Source organism: Haliaeetus albicilla, chromosome 1 (genome assembly GCF_947461875.1).
Source record: "Haliaeetus albicilla chromosome 1, bHalAlb1.1, whole genome shotgun sequence".
NCBI classification, from domain to species: domain Eukaryota; kingdom Metazoa; phylum Chordata; class Aves; order Accipitriformes; family Accipitridae; genus Haliaeetus; species Haliaeetus albicilla.
Window position 1 is genome coordinate 3,865,551 of NC_091483.1, and position 14,878 is coordinate 3,880,428.

A 14,878-nucleotide genomic window follows, 5' to 3' on the forward strand; every position below is an offset into this window, starting at 1 on the left:
GTCGTCTACTTAACAAATTTGCATCTGCTTTCCTTCTCTCTCCTAAAATATCTTGTAGAAGATAAATATATACAAATGGCTTACACCCTGTATTTTGATCCTGCAACGCCTCAAGGTTGATAGCGTCGACAGGCAGGCCAATTACTGCCTTCCTCAAACCTTTGATGGCTAGGTGGACTGACATATTCTGCGATAAGGCTATGCTGATTGACTTCCACCTGTACAGTGCAAGGGTGCAACCCTACAAGCATGTAATCCAGGTGAATAGCTTTAAATTGCTCCCTTCTTCGAGTATGTGAATAAACTGTGATCCCATGAGTAGAAAGCTACAGAATCAGTTATTTATTACTTTATTTTGTACCAGGGCGACAAGTGGTATACAGAGATAATATAAATAGCTATTATCCGTGTAGTCTTGTTACAGTATGATCAAAGTGCAGAACAGCAAAGGGGAAGTGTGTCACCAGCAAACTCAGTGACGAGATGAATTTGGTTCATTTAGTGATACAGCATGCTGGTTGACAAACTTTCTGGCTGGAGAGTTTGTTACTGCACACATATGGGTTCAAAAGTTTCTAAATGCCTAGCTCCTACTAAATTTAAGCTATTTATTCCTTTTTTTCAGCTCCTCTGCTATTTTTCCCCTTTCAAAGTTTTAGAATTGCCTGTCATATTCTAGCTTCCCAGAAAGCAGAAACATTTTGAAGTAAAATTATTCTTCTTTTAGATTGTGTCTTATGTTTACCCATACTGTTGTTAAAAGGTTCCTTGTAGCTGCTGCTACAAATATAACTGTTCTAACTAGACATTATAAAGGCATAATCTGCAGCCTTTTTTGTCACAAAATTGTACCACATTTACGGCTGAATTCATTACCCTTTTTGTCTTCCTGAAGTTTTATCTTTTTATGTTCCTTTAAAAAAAAATATCCACGCATTGTCATGTTCAAACTTCATACTTATTTTAACCCCCTGTGGAATACTTTTGTATTTCTGTCTTCCTGTTTGTCCCTACTCTTAAAAATATGGGAGTGATCCTCTTAGTGCTCTTTGCGATCAGAAGCAGCAGACTGCCAAAACAGCCAAAGTAAAAATTCTCCTCTCGGTTAGAGGCAACTGCATTGTTCCAGGCAGTTTTTGCCTGGTTTCCTAAATGTATGGCATGGTAGATACAAAGTATTAACCCAAGTCTTGTATGCCTTTCACTGGAAATAACATTATTTTGTTATAAATACATCTTGGCTTATTAGCGGGGTTGGGAAATATTTACAAATGAATTAAGGTGGGGTTGTATTTGGAAGAATAAATGTCCTTAACAGCATGGTACTTCATAGCGCTTCACTGAGGATTCCAGAAGTGGTGTTTACTGGGAAGCTGTATTTTGCTGGAATTCAGAGATTGCACAACTTGAATATATCAATTACATTTATTACTTATTACAAAAAACCTCAAGTACAGTTGTGGGGTTTTTTGTTGTCTTGATGGCTGGTGGACAATCAGTTTGTAAGGTGCTGCCTGCAGAAGTAAATTACTTAGGATGTTTGCCTTCTAATCTGTGTCTAGAGGGCTTTTATAAAATGTCTTTCCTTTTGAGCCAGCTATTTGATGTTTAATCTCATAGACATGTGTCATATGCATTATGTCATTGTTTTGTTTGGTAATATATGTGTGCTTAATTTTTTCTAATTGAAAAGAAATTAATTTTTGGAGCAAGTGTATGAACATTCAGATTTTTAGAGATAGAGCTATTGAAGATTTTCTGCACTGAAATGTGCTCTGGCCTATGTTTTTTCTTAAAAAGATATTACTCACATACAAAAAAAAATTAATCCTAAAAATATACAGGTATGAGCCATATTCATCCCTAACATGACCTTGGTAAGTAGGCAGTGGGTTTTAAACTTCTATGATTGAAGGACCCCTAACAGTTTGCCAGTGGAGGCACAGAATCCTATGCAAATTGTTTGAATATGCTGAAAGGGGACTTGATTTGCTAAGTTATCCTATGCGAAACATTTACAAGAGGACTGCAGACCCACTGATTCTTTGGATCATGGCCTGAAAACCACCGGAAGTAGTGGTGTTAATGCAGGGATCAGAATATTTTCTCCCACTTACTTGGTTTTATTAGATGTTTACAGAGCTCTTCTGAGAATGAAGTACAGAAAAAAAAATCGATTTCTGTGAAATCTTGGAAAGTTTTCTTGTTGGTCTAATGATCTCTGTAGTTGTCCCACTTATAACAATGTATCCATATCTTATGCCTTTCTTGATAACTGTGAAGTATTAAGATCATCCCAAAATATTTTAAACTCCTGATTCAAAAAGCACTCAGGAAGGTAAGGAATGTTACCCATATTCATGAAGTTGTAAATGTGATTAAGTATTTTTGGCATTTATTCTTGGAAATAAAGCTAGGTGTGTGCCGAAGTATTTTGAAAACAATGTCTAAAGCAGCAATTACAGTAGACTGAAGAAACCGCCACTTGAGAAATGATAAGAAATCACTTACTAGCAATTTATGTCTTTAATTCCCCAAAAGCTATAGCCTGAACGCCTACACAGAATCTTTAGTGTGAAGATAAACTAGTCAGCAGATAGTACTGAGCAGCTACAAGGAGCATGTGCTTTTACTAGGCACTGTTTGCCCTAGGTAATAAAGAAACAAATGGGCACGCACAATACATTAATTAAAATACAACTGGTAAACCTTAGAGGACAGGTAGACAATAAGATAGGGTGAACTACTTTAGCTGTTAACATCTCTTTTTGCCTTCTTTTGTTTCAGGGTAACTTTATTATCATATTACAGTACTTTTGATAATGCCAATAGGCATTTGAAAGCTCATTTCCATTGTTTTTTTGCTCTTACTAGGAAGACTTTAGAGAACAGGGTCAAATTTCTGGCAACTGGGAAGAAAAGTGGAGCTGAGGCATACATTGCTTCTGTGGGAGAAAAGAAAGTTAGACACCGTTCTTTTATTTCTAAATGGTAGAAGTTCATGGAAGTTTTGTGTTGGGCATCTGTTGAAGAACCATCACGTGAGGAGGAAATTCATGTCTTTGTAAAAGATTAGGACAGAGATGACATATATAAAATAAAAATCCCAATCAGTCTAATTTTGAAGCTGAACTGAGACTTCCATACTGTGTAGACATTGTGCTAGCTCTCTGCACAAGGATGAAATTGATGGTACATCACCTATGATATCTTCAGATCAAATAAAATACATCGTAGCCTATGTTCATGCTTATTTGAATGCTAGATTAAAGCTGAATTGTATGGGAATATATGACTCAGATCAAGAACTACACACAAAGCAATTTTAGACAATACATTCTTGACCTGAACTAATATGCTACCACCTATATTCATCTTCACCATTAAAGAGGAAGCATTTTGCTTTTGTCGTGAATAAATATAATTAATAAAACCACTGAATACAAGTCTTTCTCTTTCCTTACTGGCAACGAAACATACATAAATTTACATGGAATGCTTTCTCATTTATTTGATTTACTTGAAGAAAAGAAAAGAAAAAAGGCATTAAATACAATAGGAGCTATTTACAAATTGCCAGAAAAGAAGCCCTACTCAGTTGGCCCTTGTGAATAACTCAATGGCTGTAATTTCATATTAGGTCTGGCACTGCAAATATAGCCACAAAATACATTTGCTTAGTAAAAGATATATATTTTCCCATTTATTTGTGCATTATGGTGAACTCACCCCAGCACAGAGAGCCATCCCAAAGCCTCTGCACCATTTAAGTCCTACTTAGCCCCTATTTTAGGAATTTAAGTGGAACTGAAGTGGTGCCTAAGACTTACATGAGGTCTTCAGGCAGCTGTGAACTTAACTTTTAATCCATCTTTCACTGAATTCACTAGCATTGTCCTATTGCTTTCCACAACAAAATCATTAGGTACATAGTTATTTTTAATTTTTTTTTGAGTTTGGAACAAGAAGTAAACATTTGGAGGAGAAATAAAGGTCATGTTTTAGAATTCAACCTTCAGTCCCTGAGGATTTATTCTGTCTTTCGTTATAGTGTAAATAGAAAGTCCCTTCTATGGAGGAAAGCTTTCTTGTGAAAAGTTAAGTTTGCAGTTTGGTTGTTAAAGAAAACTTGAAAATAGCCAAGAATGGCCTGGTAGTATTAGTCCTTCATTTTGAATACTTTTGCTTCAAATAATAAAGCAACCTCTTCCTCCTATTTTAAAAAATAATATGAGCATTCAGACAAGATTTACATTATTTCATAGTTCTAAAAAGTTGTTATTTCACTCTTTCACAAGTATGGTTTGAATCAAGAATTGGAGTTCTTAACTTAGATCTGTATTCAAACAGAAGTCAGTCAGGCCACTTAACATGTTAAAGTTAAATGTATGCTTATGTATTTGACTGAGTTGTGCCAAAAATTGGCACCGACTTTAAGTCATATTTCGTCTTCAAAAACTGTTTGCCTACCACTGTTAGAAATAGCATCTCTAGTAACTATTATTGGAACAGGTTTAAGGAAGAACAACTATTGTCTTTGTCAATCTACTTTTCAGTTAGTTTGAAAACACTTCTTTTACAGTCAGTTTACGGTTTCCATCTAATGAGGCCTTATACAGTTTATTTAAATCTTTCCATGGCCAGAGAGGAGACAAAACCACCTAGAACATGATTGTGAAATAGGAAGTACTGGAAAGAAAATGGGAAGGCAAGTATAATACCCAAGTGACTTTGACTTTCAAACTCATTTGTTAAAACTGAATAGTTTTGGAGTTGCTGCTAATGCTTTAAATGATTTCTATGTCTAAATTATGTCAAGATGTGGGAAAGAAATTTGAAGACATCTAGTGGTTATTTTAAGGAAAGCAATTGAGAAAATAGTTACAAAGCTTGGCTTGAAATACTGTTGATTTCAACACTAGCAGGATTAGGCTACAGGAATTCAGATACTTGAAAGCTGGCATTTTCTAGTAGACAAGTTTGGATTGAATCCCTCTCCTGAAGTGTCTTATCAGTAACTGCTGGTTTGAATGAAAAATTAGCAAAAGAGTCCACGCAACTACTGAAACTTTACACATGGTATATATGAAAGATTTATGAGCAATGGAGAAAATGAGGAATTACTTGTTTCACTGAAAGCTACTCATCACTCAGTACTTCTATGGTATAGTAATGATTATGCATTCTTTGTGCAAGATAAGTAAGATGCGGTATACTACCATTGTTGCATGTCAGTATTGCTTTTGTGCTCTGTTTCTGCACATTTGGCCAAAAATACCAAATACTTGCTGAACGGTCACATTGGTATGGTCTTACATATGTAGCATGGTTACATGTGTGAGCAAGACAATTATAATCTGGCTGTTACTCTTTAAACATTTTCATTGTTTTGGGTTTTTTCCGAGAAGTATGCTGTGTATTTTGAAGATAATCACAATGAAGCAAAGATGGGTACAATAAATTATTTAATATTTCCAGTGTATGAGCAGAATAGTAATTAGTGTCAAGTCAGCATGGTTTGATACATATGGCACAGGAAATAAAGCAAGGTTCTCTTCAGGACGTAGAGCTGAGGTTGTCTTTGGGTCTACTTGTGCCCTTCTGCATGACCTGGCTCAAGCCATGTCACTTCCTTGTGCCTGTGTTTTCTCACCCAGTGATTTTCTATTTTTGTTGCCTATTCATATTGAAAACTTCTTGCTTTAGGGACAGCTATGCTTTCTGTACAGTGTTTAACAAATTGGGGCCAAAGAGTCTTAATTCCTCTGAAGTTCCTGAGTTCTCATGTAATGCAGATAATGTGCACTTGTATACAAGTGATTATAGAGGGGAGGATCACACAACCATTTTTTTTCTTCAAATGTTTTACCTGCCATTGTATTTTCATCCCCTTCTCATCCCTGTCTCTTCAAAATTCCTCTCCAGTTTTGCCATCTGCTGATGAGGTCACCAGCCAAATTCAGCAGTCACTATTGTCATGCTCCTTTGAAATTGTGTTTTATAGAGGAAAGACTGGATTCGGCTCATGGAGGTGACTAAAAAATGGTCACTTCATACTCAACTATTCCTGTTTATGAACTCTGGGATAAATCATAGCTTTCCCGAGCAGAGGCTCATACTGCAGTAAAGGATCATAGTGCAGGAAGGGATGCATGCAGCTCCTGAGGAATGGATGCTGATGCCTGTAACTCCTCAACATGCAGTGATTGCTATGCTGCAATGGAGACATTGCATTGGTTTTAACTGTCTGTGTAGATCACTATCAATCAGTATCTGCTCCTGTTTAATACACTCCTGCAACTTCTAAACTTATTCTACAGCAAGGGTCTTGTCCTTACAATCAGCTCTTGACAATGCCAATGCTTACTGAAGACTATTAATATGAATAGAGTAGTCACAAGTGTTTGTTTCTTCCTGTAGTCCTTTCAAAATGACATCTTAAACATACACAGCACTTGTTACTAATTTCCAATAACCTCACTTGTGGTTTAGTATGTGTCTGGTATCAGATATCTGTTGAGCTAATTCTGTGCTGAGAAAGTAGTTGTGTTAGTAATAATACTCTTCTTATAATGCATTGTTAAATAGGATTGAGTGTCAACAAGCAAATGCATGTCAAGACTTTGTCTGACAGATTTTAAATAGAGTTAGAATACATTGGTTAATGCAGAATGCTAGTTCTTCCACCCATGTGTATAACTGTGAGTAAAAGGAGCTAAATAGTTTCCTTGTTAGAAGAGGCATTCAGTAAAGGTCAGTGAACACTGTTCTTATTCCAGCTGAATTTGAACAGCTTTCCTGTTGCCCAAATAAAAATGACTAAATGGTTTGAAGTTGAAAAACCATGCTTTAAACAGTATAGTTAAGGATTTGTTGTTGTTGTTAATCTACAGAGCTTTCTGAGAATTGCACACTATCTTGGCAAGTTATTGGACCATCATCTAAGAGACGTTAAAGGGGACGGGAATATGTTACTCATAATTATGCACCTCCACATATAGTTCTGTTCAATGTCAAAGTGCTTCATAAACAGTGCAGATACCTAACAAGTAGTCAGTTCTTATTAAAGAAAAGTAGTTACTGTCGTGTGAAAGATTTTACAGTTATGTTCCACACCCCTCAATAACCTCCAAAGATAGAGAAATGAATGCTTATTTTACATAGTAAAAAGGCAAGAAGGTAAAAACTAAATTATCTCATGGTCACAGTTTGAGAAATGGTATTAGAATTCAGAATACATTGTTCTTACTGATTACTGTTACTATACTACACCATTAAGGCCAGGGGACATCATTACACAACACTCCAGGATAAATAAAATGGCAGATTTCAACTGATAAACCAAATTTCTGCTTTAGCTTTTGCTTTGTCCACAAAGGGTGCCTGTTTCTTTCTCTGCCTTGTATCTTGTATCAACACATCCACATATGTAAATTCAGTGTAAAACAGAGCTAGATGAAATGATAGCATTTTATGTTCTCCTTTCCTCATGTGTAAATAAGCAGTGAATCAGACTGCTCTACAAATTGCTGTCACTCAGCAATAGTACAGGTTCATGCCTGTGCGTGTTCAAACATGCCTAGACAAAGTAAACAGCTTCTTATGCCTAATCACTTGCTAGTTTAAGAACACTCTCCGTCTGACACTAGATTATTACAGTTACTTTAAAATCTTATTTTGCATTAATGCCTGTCCTCGATGTTCAAAAATCAAGTCAGCATACACAATCATGAAACTAGGTCAAATAATAAGCCTTCTTTTAAAATGATTGATTATTCTATATCTGCCTTCTTGCGTCTAACACTTTAAATGCCCCCAGCTTGCACTTCCAGGTTCTTTTCTGCAGCCTTAGTGCTAGATGCTAAATTTGGTTTAGAAAAAGCTAAAATTTCCAGGTAATTTCTTTTCTTGAGGAGATTAGAGTAAAACAAAAAGAACCCACATATAACACATACGATGACAAGAGTCATCAACACTGATTTTAGAGGTGGTACTGTGTTTACTTACAAATTTTTGCATTTTAAGCTTTTTATTTTTCTTAAGGATGCTTCTGGTCATTTTCATCACAAATTTTTATTCTGTTTTCTCATTCAGGTTAATAAATGAAAATTCCAAATGTTATCAAATGCTATCTTCTTATTTTGACTCTCATTGAAACAGCTTTTGCAAATGTGATACTGCCCTATGCAAATTATATTATGCATTTCAGTAATACATGGTCATGGCTCCCACATTTAATATTTATCCTGTTAAAGTACTGTAAAGTAATCTTGTTAAAGTCAAAGTTCTAATAATATATTAATTGTTCTTTATGCCTCTTCACTGCAAGAAACATTTGTATGAGGTAACTCCACAAAGAAAATACATATCAGTGCTGTAATAAAGAAGGATCATTGGTAGTTTTTATTAATATACTTAAAAGGCAGAGCTTACTTCCTTTAAAAATAAGTAGCTAAGCAAAGAACCAAAACTCTTTCAGAATAACAATGGAATTTCATTGTGTTCTCTGGCACCATGTTTCCAGTAATTCGACTAGCTTTAGATTGCTGGGAAATTTATAATAGATGTTGATTGTGGTATATTATTGCTACAGCAAGCACTGTTCCAGGAGCTTCATGGAAAATCTAAAAACATGGAATGAAATCCTAGCTCTGTGGAACTCGGAGGCAAAACTCCCACCACCTTAATTGTGTCCAACTTTTCACTCAGTGGTTTTGGACTCTCATCATCAGAAGATTCACAAATGTCCTCTGTGACCACACTGACCATTCAGCCTTGAAGATCACCGGGGCTATAAGCAATATTAACCATGTATGTAAGGTTTTGCATGATCAGGATTGCAGTACACAGACAGAAGCCAAAATAAAGAATAGCCTATCATCCATTTATTTGGAGTTGCACTGGTGTGAATAAGAGAATAATTTGGTTTTACAGTGCTACATCAAGTGATATTTACCTCAATCAGACAGTTTTCTGAGATGGAAAAAATTACCAGGTAGCTTGCACTGAAGTGGAATGGGTACAGTAACATTATGACTTTCTTTTGCCCAGGTGCTCCCTTTACACTCACACTGTTTCCTAAATCAATTCAATTTTTCATAGCATGTTTTGCCTACACTTGAGATCTCCAAATGATATGTGATTGCAAAATCTGATAAACTCTTTCAAACCTTCCTAACAGGAGACAAATAAGTGAACTGTTGTGGATTGCTTGCTAATAAAAATAATATTGGTGGACTTTAGATTTTAATCAATTACTTTACTTTTAATTAATGGTTAATTACACTTGCAGTACTGCATTCTACAACATAGATGAAGCTGTTGTGTAAGGAAGAAAAGGCTATGTACAGTGCTTTTCACATTTAACATATACTGATGCATGTAACCGATCAGCGGCTGACTAACCTGACTAATTTCCATGGTTTCATTCAGCTTCACTCTCGAAATTCCTGTGGTCTGCTGAGCAAATAAAAAATATCCCAAATTTAAAACATGACCACCATGAAAAGTTTCCAAAAGATCAGACTTTTTAATAGGATTTTTGCTGTTCATAGGCCCATACATTATGTAATTCAGAAAAAAAACATTTCTTCTGAGAGTAGATCATGTGCTGTGAGGAACTCTTGATGCTGAGTAAATGAAATAAAAAGCCCTGTATTTTAAAAAAAAACAAAACAGAACAAACCAACAGATTTTGGACAAGAAAATACAGTGATAAGAAAAAGTACACTCATATTGATGATATCTGTGCTTATAGATTATTCAAGATATGCTGTATTTAGTGAGGACATTATTAGGGTTAGCATTCTAGTGCTAAGTTAATTTAAGAAACAAATACTAGAGATGCGTGACATTTTTTAATTAATGGTAAACTCTTCCAAAATATAATTTTGGGGGTATTCAGTATTTGGGGTTGAATTAGGCAATAAGTTTCATCTGCAAGGAAAGGAAATAGGAGAGATGCATGAAAACAGTCTGTCTTCATTATTTTGAAGGGGGTTGAATTAGAAATATTCATGTTTCTTTCTGACAGTTTCTAAGCAAAACTTTTGTGCTTTGAGTCAAAACAGCATTTTTCATCAACTCAGAGAGCAGGGAAAGTTAACTTTAAAATAGCGTATAGGCAACATAAAATAGGAGGGGCTGCAGGTGATTTCATGGAGAGAACTAAAGTTCAAAATTATCCTTTTAAAAGTTAGAAATGGTCTAGAAAAACAGAATTAAACCAGAAAGTTTTGTCTTCATATGAATATATGTACATCTTATACAGAAATCCAAATCTTAGGAGTGGGAAGGACCAGAACTTTTCAAGCACAAAATTATGGTGTAAACTTCTGATCTTCTATATTCTGAAAGCCACAGCATAAGCAGTCTTCCTCTGCCCTATTCAGGTATTTCCTTTAGGCAAAAATAGCTTCTCCTTTATGGGGCATAAAACATTACTGCTTAATCTAGGCTAAGTGCTGTGTAAAATTGAAGAATACCGATACAGAGGAGCACTAAAGGTGCTCTCGTGTCCACTGTATTAAAAGGTTTAAAGTTACCCTCTTTGCAGTGTCCTTTTCAAATAGGTATTAGTTCCTGAGGATTTTTAACTCACATCATTCACTGTATTTTTATTTTTGTTTTACAGAGAAATGGTTAATGCATGGTTTGCTGAGAGAGTTCATACCATCCCAGTCTGCAAGGAGGGAACCAAGTCCCAGAGTGAATCCTGTGCTTGTCACCAGCCTGCCTGTGCTGAGACCACCAACTCTGGGACGCCAGTGAGGAAAATCTCTGCTTCTGAATTTGACAGACCCTTAAGGCCTATTTTTGTCAAGGACTCTGTAGGAGCAGTGAGCTTCCTCTCCGGTGCTGAAAAGAAGGAACAGATGCCTCTGCAATCTCCAAGGACCGAGACCAGTGCAGGCGATCAGTGCTCAAGACTATTAGAACTTGTGAAAGATATTTCTAGTCACTTAGATGTCACAGCGCTTTGCCATAAAATTTTCCTACATATCCATGAGCTTATAGCAGCTGATCGCTATTCCCTGTTCTTGGTCTGTGAGGATAGCTCTAATGAGAAGTTTCTTGTAAGCAGGCTGTTTGACGTGGCAGAAGGCTCCACCCTGGAAGAAGCTTCCAACAACTGCATTCGCCTGGAGTGGAACAAGGGCATCGTGGGTCATGTAGCAGCTATAGGCCAGCCTCTGAACATCAAGAACGCGTATGAGGTAAACCAAGAAAATTTATCTTGAACAATTCTTGAAAAAAGAAAAAGCCATATTATCAGGTGTTGTAATCTTGCCGGTTTAGTGTATGTATTTGGAGCTATATTGACTTAAACCAGTCAAGATGCAAACCTGACACCATGTTTTTGGTTATAATACATGTATTATAGATACATGCATATACAGAAACATGTAGCTGTAACTAATGCTACAGAAATGCTAACATCAAAATAAATTATGTAAGTTTGACATTAGCAGTCAGATATTAGCCCCATCTTAACCAGGTATGCGCACACCAGTATTTGCATTTCCAGCTTTGGACACTTAAATGTTTCCATTTCTGCACCAAAGTGAATGAAATTGTGAGTGTAATTATCTGCAAAACTGGAGTCCTGTGACTAAAAATACATTGGAGAATTTTATCATACCTAAGGCACAAAGAGTAGGAGCTGAATGAACAAGAATGGGATGAGGGTTTGAACTGTATAGAGGCCTCCCAAATGAAGTGATACTCTGTAATTTGAGTTACTTAGTACAAGGCCACATGAAAAAAGGAAGAGAATCCAGCACTGGGAGAGGACATCTCTTACGTCTCAGCTTAACATCTCTTCATTCCAGGCTCTTTGGATATGCTGATTTTGTGCTTTGAATTTAGGGATGATGAAAATTTTAATGAATTACTTAGTTGATGAATTAACTAATTAATAAAGGCATACAGAACTGAAAATTACCGCTTCTGATTGATCATCTCTCAGTTAATCTGACCATGTTTACAGAATTAGGTAACATTACCGAGTAGATTTTTTCAGAAGAAAAAAAAAGTGGTATGATTTCATATGGTTTCCTTTTCAACAAACACTTGTTTGCTGCCTCAAACTGTCTAAACATTTGCTAAGTACATGTTTCCAGCAGGACATCACCTGTCCTTATAGTTTAAAAGTTCATTCTTGAATTGGGTCCATCATGCTCAACTTGAAATCAATTACTAGAGAAAAAACAGCAGCCTTTAAAAATAGTCTGATTTGGTTTAGTAAGATTTTTTTTAAAAAATCAGAGTTTTATAACAATATTCAGCTGAAAAAAATGAAACAAGCAATCTCTGGTAAAAGCAAAACCACTAACCACATTCATGAAACTTTGTTCCTCTGTGGCCATATGTCTTTCAGTATATTTCTGTAATTTCTTCTTGATGATAAAAACCTATACTAGGGATGGTTAGTCCATGTATACATTTATTATAATGATGGTCTAGGCTCAAGAAAGGCTTCTCCTACGGGTTTGGGGTTTTTTTGTTCTTTCTGGCAGTTGTATTTATCCACAGGCACTCATGTTCTACATAAATGCTTTTTTGTTGTTGTTTTAACACACTGATAGTAACAACTTTATACAATTATTAGCTAGTAATGGAACCTTTGTTATCCTGGGTAACAGTTAAGTCAAATATTGTACTTTTCTTAGCCTTTAAACCAGGGAAGAAAAAGAACTGGCCTTTAGGCAACTAGTCAAATAATTGTATTTTTTTTCTTGTATCAGGATCCAAGATTCAATGCAGAAGTTGACCAGATCACAGGGTATAAGACTCAGAGTATTCTCTGTATGCCAATAAAGAATCATAGGGAAGAGGTAAGTTGCAGTATTGGGATCACTTCACGTAATACTGTTTCCAGCTATGCTAATGCTTTAAACTTTAATAGCTGGCAGTCATTATCTTACAGTATAAATCCATCTCTTTTTTTAAAAAGACTGCTTATGTTTGCTTGGACTTTATCTTATCTAGTTCAGTAATGTAAGCCAAAGGGAATTGTCAAGAAGAGTTTAATCCCAGATGCAGAAGTAGAATATATGTATTTAACTCTAGAAGTGCTGTTCCCAGTTCCTGTACTAAGTAGCTGTCAGCATTAAAGTTCTCTGCACACTTATTGATCTACCTCAGTGCACGCTTAGATTGTATTTAAGAGTTACTGTACTTCGGCTGAGCTTGTATCTATCTACATTATTTTCCTCAGAGGACACAAATTGGGTTTTATCATTGTCTGAAAGGCTGTTTTTACATTCTATTAACTCAGCTTATAAGTAATAAATTAAGCAACATGTTAAGTGCTTAACTTGAGGCACTGAAGAACACATGGTGTCAATGTGATTCAGAAAAGTTACCCACAAGGCATATAACTTAAATCACTCCTAATTTAAAACAATGTGAATCTGCTCATTGAACTCTTGTACATATTTTCCATCCATGCTACTTCTCACAGAAGTTCTCTCTTCCTGTCTGATGCTATTGCAGTAGGGAGAATTCTTATTATGGACTGACGATGTCTTCTTGCAATGAGTAGTTGAAGACTGAATTCAGTAAAGTCAGTGAAAGCCAGTTAATGGGAAAAAAATGAGGGCCACAGTTTTACTTAGGGGGTAAGTAAAGTAAGTTTGGGGTTTTTGTGATCCTGAATGTAGTAGCCTTCAGCCACATCACCAGTTCTTAGAATACTCACAAAGTGTAAGGCTCTCTATAAAGTGTATCAGAGCTTTAAGATGGAGATTTTTCTCTCCTGTAATTCCTTTATTTTTTAGAGTATTTATAGTTTGCTTCCAGAAAGCTCAAACTCCAAAATGAAACGCTGCCAAGATTGGTTTGAAGACATCATACCTTCTTTTTCTTGCTTTTCCATCTTTTACTCCTCTTATGGAATATGTCACCTTGACTTTTACTGCAGTGAACCTTTTTTTCATTAAATAATTGATTAAATTCTTGATTTAACTTGTTTGTTGAATCTTACTCTAGTTGACCCAGATGATCAGCCAAGATTTCCTTTCTTCACCTACTGCTGATTTTGGTTCAAAATATTTATTTTCAGCTTTTCCAAGGACAGCACTTGATCCTCTCCTACTCCCACTCCTGCTTAAAAGTCTTCCCTTTCTAACCAGCAGCAGCCACTGCTGGCCCTGGGCCAGCTGATGAGCAAAGCAGATGTGTGAAGAGCTGTCAGGGACCAGTGGTCCATGTCAGGCTGATGCAAGGCTTTAAGTTTCACCCAAGCTATCCCATTTTCTTTTTGTTGAATGGAAAAAATGCTGTGCTCTGTGTAATTGGGATCAGAAACGAATTACAAAATCTTGCTGCCGAGGGAGTGTGGAAGTGCTTACTTCTCACTGGGTCCTGATGGTAGGTGGAGGAAGGAATAAGAGCTGTAGTCTGTTGGTCCAATACACCATGACTTACAGGCTGAATAAACCTGCAATTGGCCGTATCTTCAGCTAGCTTTCTACTCCTAAGTGCATCAGCAAGTGGAAATGAAGCACCAATTTGTTTATTTGGAAAAGTTCAGCCAACCTGAAGCTGAGGAGAATGTTACACTCCACTCATATGCAATAATTTGAAGGGGCTAAACTATAAGATTTCTTACATGAAAGGACAGCACTTTTAATTTTTTTCTGATTTTAAAGTCTCTGCCAGAAGGTTTTTCATCCTCTCACCATAACACATGGCTGACATGTTTCTGGACAGATGTTGGAGTCAATGAATCAGTCCTTAATTTGCCATTTGCATTCTGCTTTTCTGTTTAAAAAAAAAAACAACCCAAAACCAAAACCAAAGTACTGGCTCTACTGGCTCCTCTCTATTTAAAAAAAAAAAAAAAAAAAAAAAAATTCCCCAAAGGCCCTGTAGT

The 14,878-nt window shown here is 36.1% G+C and overlaps 1 protein-coding gene and 1 long non-coding RNA gene across 10 annotated transcripts in view; one reads left to right on the forward strand and one right to left on the reverse strand.

Moving 5' to 3' along the window:
• The window catches only part of LOC138689165 (uncharacterized), a 190,407-nt gene that overhangs the window by 111,227 nt on the left and 64,302 nt on the right, over positions 1-14,878 (reverse strand). The window contains exon 4 of the long non-coding RNA XR_011328023.1: positions 9,406-9,459. This is a non-coding gene — a long non-coding RNA (uncharacterized lncRNA). The remainder of the gene's footprint in view (positions 1-9,405; positions 9,460-14,878) is intronic.
• PDE5A (phosphodiesterase 5A) overlaps positions 1-14,878 on the forward strand; it is a 142,442-nt gene that overhangs the window by 77,297 nt on the left and 50,267 nt on the right. For 8 of the 9 annotated variants that reach the window (XM_069801586.1, XM_069801673.1, XM_069801428.1 and 5 more), the window contains 2 exons: positions 10,634-11,216; positions 12,747-12,836. In XM_069801586.1, the coding sequence (XP_069657687.1) occupies positions 10,634-11,216; positions 12,747-12,836 (673 nt within the window). Of the gene's footprint in view, positions 1-135; positions 261-10,633; positions 11,217-12,746; positions 12,837-14,878 lie in introns of those variants that run through there. The other variant, XM_069801921.1, reaches the window with a different exon arrangement.